General features: G+C 42.0%; 1 protein-coding gene across 1 annotated transcript; it reads left to right on the forward strand.

Moving 5' to 3' along the window:
- The first annotated feature begins 2,089 nt into the window (after positions 1 to 2,089).
- On the forward strand, positions 2,090 to 2,505 carry LOC123162746 (60S ribosomal protein L35a-1-like). The gene is made up of 2 exons (XM_044580514.1): positions 2,090 to 2,368; positions 2,464 to 2,505. Exons 1-2 carry the CDS (start codon positions 2,090 to 2,092, stop codon positions 2,503 to 2,505), a joined length of 321 nt encoding a protein of 106 aa, XP_044436449.1.
- Positions 2,506 to 7,555: the final 5,050 nt, after the last annotated feature.

A 7,555-nucleotide genomic window follows, 5' to 3' on the forward strand; every position in this document is an offset into this window, starting at 1 on the left:
GCATTTATGTCCAGTGTGGTACTTTGCAAAGCAAGTACCACCTAGGCTCCTCCTTTTGAGCTGAAAATTTGTGAAGACGGTCTTCTTAGTAACTGATCATCCTCAGCCAAAACTCAAGCCCATTAGCCATGTGCATTTCCGGTACTGCTAATCAAACACTTGGCTGCTTACTCATGTTTGAGCATCGATCGGTCTCCTCGTGAGAATCTTATGTTGTGATTTTCTTCCTAGCACCTACCTGGGGAGTGCCCAACCCACTAGACATGCCTAGGCCGCCCAGAACACATGGCAACGCCACGGTCACGCGGTGACCTCGCGGCGGGCATGCGAGTTTACGCGCTCTAGAGTTGGGGCCCTCGGCCACCGTCCAAACCTCAACGTATCGCCACCAAACCATGTATTTCTGATTAAATAGGTATTTATGTACCTAGAAATGATTTTTGGAAAAAATAAAGAGCAAACTACGAGGCAGCTACAGTTCAAATTTGACCCGCTTTCAGCTGAATCGGCGGGAATTTATCTTTTTCACCAGAGGTGGATCAAAACTTTTTACACCCAACCATTTTGTCAATTGTGCATTAAATATGACCTAGTATTTTATAAAAATGATTTGGTCCAATTTTGCAACCAATATACGGTGGGTCCTTCACAAAAAACCTCATTTCGGGCACTCAACAAATGAAAAATGAATTTTTCGTCCAAATAAAATGAAAACTCCCTTAGGAAACATTGTTTGGAATTCCAAGATGCACCCTTGTGCACAATATGAGATCATTTGAACAAACTATGCCATGAATGTGGCCATAAGATTGATCATTTGGCTTGAAAGTCATGAATCTTCACGCATGATAGCTCGTTTCTGAGAACACTTTTTAAAAATAATTTGCGTATTACAAGTTTATTATTTTTCCTGGAAACTTGGCCACATATAATGACACAATGTGAAGGTTTTCCAATTTTTTGATTTTTTTTGAAATTTTTATGCCCGTTTCAAAATGCGGTCAAAACGGCGGGAATGACCGTTCCTAGCTAGTGGTTGAATCTTGAAATTTTTTTGGTGTTTCTCTGATTAAATAGATACTTATGTACCTAGAAATGATTTTTGGAAAAAATAAAGAGCAAACTACAAGGCAGCTACAGTTCAAATTTGACCCGCTTCCAGCTGAATCGGCGGGAATTTGTCTTTTTCACCAGAGGTGGATCAAATTTTTTTACACCCAACCATTTTGTCAATTGTGCATTAAATATGGCCTAGTATTTTATAAAAATGATTTGGTCCAATTTTGCAACAAATATATGGTAGGTCCTTAAAAAAACTTATTTTCGGCACTCAAAAAATGGAAAAAAATCATGCAAAAGAAATAAAAACTCCCTTTGTCAATGTTGTTTGCCAATCTAAGATGTAAAATTGTGCAAAATATGACATCATTTGAACAAATATTTGATAGGTCTTTCACAAAAGAACGCATTTTGAGCATTGAAAAATGAAATGAAAAATTTGTATGTAATCAATCATGACCAATTTATATAGTCAAAAAATCTACAAATTGTTTGGTGCGCTCTGATTGGTCCATAGGCATATCACGCGGATCCTGCATCAACCACCGTCGGATGCTTCTTGATCCAACGGCAGCCCCCACCCCTCACCCTCTCACCCAAACCCTAACTTTGCCGATCCACTCCTCTCCCCCGATCCACTCTCCCCCTCTCGTCCCACAGCCGCCACCCTATGAATCCTCCTCCGTCTCAATCTCTCGATCCCCAACCACCCAGCCGCCGCCGCCGCCGTCCTCCGTCCTCTCGCCCAACCTCGGTCGCCGACAACCCCTCCCCTCCCCTTCTCTCCCACGGCCGCGGTCGGATCCGCGCTCGTCCCTTCCAAATCGCAGCCGCCACCTCCTCCCTTCCAGATCGCGGCCGCACCAATCCTCGTCGCCCTTTCCCCAAACCCTTGCGCCGTCTCCCAACCCCTCTCCAGATCCAGATCCGCCACCCACCTCCCTCTCCCCTCGCCGCCTCGCCTCCCCTCGCCGCCGCAGCGCCCATCGCCTCCCGCACCCCCCGACCTTCTCCCCCCTCATCTTCCCTCATGGTGAGATTGAGCGGCGCGCTAACGGCGATGTGGGGGTTGATCTGCAGGTCGAAGTCGAACCAGTACAAGAGCACATCGCTGGTGCAGGTCGAGGGGGTGAACACCAAGGAGGACGTGGCGTGGTACGCCGGGAAGCGCCTGGCGTACGTGTACAAGGCCAAGACCAAGAGCAACGACACCCACTACCGCTACCTCTGGGGCAAGATCACCCGCCCACACGGCAAGTCCGGCGTCGTCCGCGCCCAGTTCAAGTCCAACCTCCCCGCCGAGTCCATGGTCAGTGCCCGCCCGCCCTTAGTTTTTGATCCGCTGCTTGCTTTCTTGATGGTGCTTTTTTGCTGAGGCTGTTTGTTGCTTTGCGTTGTGTGCAGGGGCGCAAGGTCAGAGTGTTCATGTACCCGAGCAGCATCTAAAGTTAGCATCTGCTGCACTATCGCTGATGATGTTTGTTTAAGGCTGTTGGTTTGCTTTGTGTGATTTTACTCTAGCATGTGTGTTGCATTTTGTCCTGCGCCTTGTGCAGTGTGTCCATCGAGAGATTGATGATGGTTTAGTTTGGGTCATTCAATCTGGTTGATGTAGGATTCTGTGATCTTGCCATTTTAATCCCTGAAAGGTGCATGCTAGGCAATATTGTCATTATGAGTTATCAATCTGTACTTGATCCGTTTACATTGTATTAACTTTGTTGCTATTTAGCGTTGTGCCTATGGATGGTTGACATGATTGGTGATGCCGTATTATTGTGTCTGTTTGACTTGAGTTGTTGTACAGTTAGGGTCGCTTTCGTGTCAGGGTGTCTGACTGCAACCGTTGGCTTGCCTGATGCTAAATTCTAGATACTGTCAATAGCTTGGTTCCTAAGTTCTAGACAAGTAAAAGGGATACACCTTCAGTTAATAAACGACGAATAGTATGTTCTAGTGTTGCATCAGCAAGTGAAAGCAGTTCCTTGCTTTGTCCAATGGAAACAATCACTGGAAGGGATATGTTGGTCTTGCAAGAGGCAAACACACTTGGAATGTGCAGGAAATGTTGCATTATCTCATTTAGACATGCATATCATCATACTGGATTGCTTGGCCTTTACTCCAGCATGTGCTAGGATATACAAGACTTGGAAATAAAAAATTAAATTGATAGCAAAGTTATTAAACTCGGATGGTTAGTGTGTATTATTAAGTGCAGTTGTGTTGCTTCTGTTTATCTCGCCTTGTAGCAAAGGTTGATAAGGGCTTAAATAAGTATTGTAGTTGCACTCAGGCATAGGTTGATAGTAAAGTTATTAATCTCGGATGGTTAGCGTGTATTATTAAGTTTATTATTACTCAAGCACTTGCACTATCACTGGATTCCTTGTTAAGTTACTCGGGTTGGTTAAGTTTATTAACCTGATAGGTACAAATAATATAGAAACTTCACTAGATTTCTTTTCATCCTCACATGATACCTCACATGATACCTCCTGTATAATTTATTCCCCATCCACTTTTAAGAAAAAGAACATCAAGTGAAGCATTGGGATATGTTTCTTGCATATACTTGTGAAGCCCAGTGGCTATCATAAAAAATTCTGGTAACAGGAGCACTTTGATTTGTAGCTGCTATTGTCATATCTACTACTTGTCGTTCCCTCAAATTATCTGTATCTGCTATTGTCATATCTCTATTCACATGTAACACTGAGATATAACGCTGTCAATTGGGAAAAATAGCGCAGTCTTAAGAAGCATGCTCTCTTAATTAGAATTGTTTTTACTAGAAAACAACTGATCCTAGGATGTTAAAGACTTCTGTTATATCATTCTTCTTGAACCATGTGTTGCTCGTGGTGTTTGTCTGATGCATGTACTTGTACTGTCACTCTGGACTGCTACTTAGCTTGGTTTCCCCAAGTGAAAGCAAGTCTTCATGCAGTCCTTTTGACATGAAAGAATAGTGTTACAAATCCTTCACGCTGCTATTGAATACTCCTCCTGCCACACAAGACGACCAAGGTCCACTCTGCTCTGCTGCTATCCCTCGCTCTAGCTCTGTTCGTTGCTGCACAAGAAAAACAGAGACAAACGAAAACTAATTATCTAAGGTCCTGTTATCATTACCTATATATGATATTGCTACTGGATTGCCTAGCGGCCCCTGTTCATGGTGGGCTAAACTTGTATTTGCTCCTGCTGCTGCTGCGTTTAGATGATCATGAGTGTGATGCATTTTGATGATCTCCTTGTACCAGATGAGTCTGTCGATGAAGCGGTAGCGTCTCCTATAGAGGGTGACGGCGGCGGCGGCGCCTGTGTGCGGCTTCGACTACAACCTCCTCTCCGGTGAGTCCATCTCCTACCTAGAGATGTTACACAATTGTTACATAATTTTTGTTGCTGGCTAATCAGCTTTAGAGATGGTAACATGGTGCTGCACTCTCAGGATCATTTTATGACACAATCAATTTTTGGTGTGCTCATATTTTTAATTTTAGTGACAAGGAAAGATCCCACCTAGTTTGCTGGCTCTCTCACTTGAGTTGTTTTAACAGTAGTGGCCTCCTGACTTGTAGTTGGGTAGGTAGCTGAGAAGACTCGTGGTGCTGGCTGGGAGCAAAAGTTTATATGCATGGATGATGTAGTAGTTCTGTTGTTGTATGGGGATATATGCAATAGCTATGTAACATGTGGGTTCAAAGCCTGCTCTTCCGAGAAAAAAAATTATGTCTAATTTGAATACTGTACATGTGCCGTTCTTGTGGAATGGGAATTACTTGAGGGAATAAGAGTGTGCAGGGCAGGTTATCAAGTGCACGGTTGCTAGTTTGCTTGGTAGCTCTGTTCTATGTGTATATGCACATAAATTTGTATATGTGGGTTTTTAAGCATGGTTTTTGTATATCTGATAAGTGCACACATCTTTAACTGTTCCTCCTTGTCCGGTATTATAAGGCCATTTGACTGGATGCTTTGAAATATGAGTCGTTGCGGTAAATGTGTTGCAAAGTCTCATGTGGTTTCATAAACACGTGCATTTGTTTGTCATGCTCATTTGTATTGCTTAAAACTATTCCATAGCTTCACAAACAGCTCTAAATTTTTCCTGGTAACTCTGTCAATACTTAGAGCCCCTGTAGCTTTGCTCAACCCCTAAATTGCTGCTGCTGCTGCTGTTTCAAATTGCTCAATTATTTGAATTGCTGTTGTTGCTATCTCATTTTAACTAGCTGGAGGACAAAAAGCATGGTACTAGCTGAATTTGTGTCGTCATTCTAATCTAAATAACTGTCTTTTTTGAATGGTCTCTTGGTATTTTGGCTTCAGTTTTTCTAATTCTTCTCTGCTGATCTTTTTAAAGCTAATTCTTCTCTGTTGATACATGTAACAGGGCGACCCTGGAAGGCATATCACCGTTCTGTTAGCCCAGTCCTGACAGGAGCAGGTGCCTAGTTTATGATCGCTATCAAAAGAGCTCCAAGCTGAAGAACATAGCTCGTAACCGTATCTTGTTATTACACATGTGGAGCTTGTAACCGTGATTGCCATACTTTTAGAGTTTGTAGCTAGTTATTACACTTGTAGGGCTTCTGGTAGAGCTTGTATAAGTTGGAGCTTATTACGTGTAGAGCTTGTAGATCTTGTAAAGTATTGTATATGTTATTACCTGTTATTTGAACTTGTACAACAAGAGCTTTGTATTGAATCTGGAGTATTACGTGCGTTTTTTGTTTGTGCCAATTTAAATACTGGTTATTTATTTACTGTTAAATTGAAATATGAAGAATATGATCTTGCTAGTTGGGACCCGCTTACCAGAACCTGACAACTGGGACCCATTTGACTAGTGAAAAAAACTAAAGCTGTTGAGGTGAAAAGGCCATGGCCTAGAAATTAAAAAGGCCGAATAGTTGGGCCTGGCCCATATAACTGACCAAAATTAATAAGAAAATAAATATAAAAAGGCTGAATTATTGGGCTCGGCCCATCTAAAACAGCGAAATGGACCGGGCTGAATCTTATCAACGACCTTTTCAATTGGTCGCAATTTTGCCATGTTAGATTGCCACGTCGGATCCGACGTGGCTTGGGCAGAGAGCTAGCGACCAAAACAGAAGGTCATAGAATCAACGACCTTTTGTTTTGGTCGTGGAATTCCACGACATTCTCACAGAGAAGGTCGTTAATTTCAGTTTACGACTGCCAGCTTTTGACCTTCTGTTTTTGGTCACAAAAAGGTCGCAAATGAAAAACAATGACCTTTAAGTGACTAATAGTGATGGTCGCAAGTTGACATATTTCTTGTAGTGTAATTTAAATTTTGAAACATGCTTTTACATACGCAATGACGATATGCTCCATTATATCCATTGAAGTAGTGACAAACTGGTTAATTACTGCAGCCTGTTCAAAAAAGGGCAATGAATTCTTAGCTCAAGTGTAGGACTGACATCCACTGATGGGATCATAGGCAAGATGAATATGTGTTGCTTCTGTTGGAACTAAATCCTTAGCCATGGCATGCATCATCGGTTTACTTACACTATGAGGAAAATATTAAAAGCTTTTGGCATAAAAACCTACATATATTTCTTACTTCTACTCGAAAAACATGTCTAGATGAGCATTATGTCTATGCAAAATTCAGCTAGCAGCAGTGATAGCAAAATTTAGCTACCACAAAGTTCAGCTAGCACCAGCAAAATTCAGCTAGCAGTGAAGCACCACATCATCGCTATCTCATTCTCCTTATCACAGCCCGACCGAGGCCGTGGCAATGGAGAGAGCAAAAATCGCAAGGGCCTACCCAATAAGTATGACTCAAAACCAACACAGGTCCCCATCCCATTTTTTAACACGACGCGCTTCAAGCACACTTTCCTCATCTACATGTATAAAACTACCATCAAGGCTACAACACATAAGCTCCTTTTTTGGAACATCATACATGTCTTGTTAAGAGGAAATGGGCAATAGCACCACCAAGTAAATCAATCTCGAAGAAGAAATAAAGTTTCCAGACGTGTTTACTGAATTGTGTTACACAAATGTACGTCAGGTCCCTTCTCTATAGTTTCATATTGGAGAACAATGATGACCTACAATCATCAAAATGGTGAGGTTAATTTACAAAAACTAACAATTTTTGTTATGATGAAACCTTCTAACTGCATCCAAAGGTTGAGATCAAAGCAAATACATGATCCTCGTTCATACAGTGTACTTTTGACAAGAGGTGCCATATTTGGAGTTTGTGTCAGCCACACACGATACTTTCTGTGGTACAACCTTTGCTATATCTGGAAAATGTAGAATAAAAAAAATCTGAGTACTTGTTTTACTCTCGTTTTCCTGATACAACTGATGAATCCCAGGACAGCAGCACACATATTGTCTTCACAGTCATTCTCTTTCAATGTTAATAGATGTCCCAAAATTTGTATTCTGAGTTCATACCAATCCTGTAGATTCACCATTTTTCTAA

This window comes from Triticum aestivum, chromosome 1D (genome assembly GCF_018294505.1).
Source record: "Triticum aestivum cultivar Chinese Spring chromosome 1D, IWGSC CS RefSeq v2.1, whole genome shotgun sequence".
Lineage (NCBI taxonomy): Eukaryota > Viridiplantae > Streptophyta > Magnoliopsida > Poales > Poaceae > Triticum > Triticum aestivum.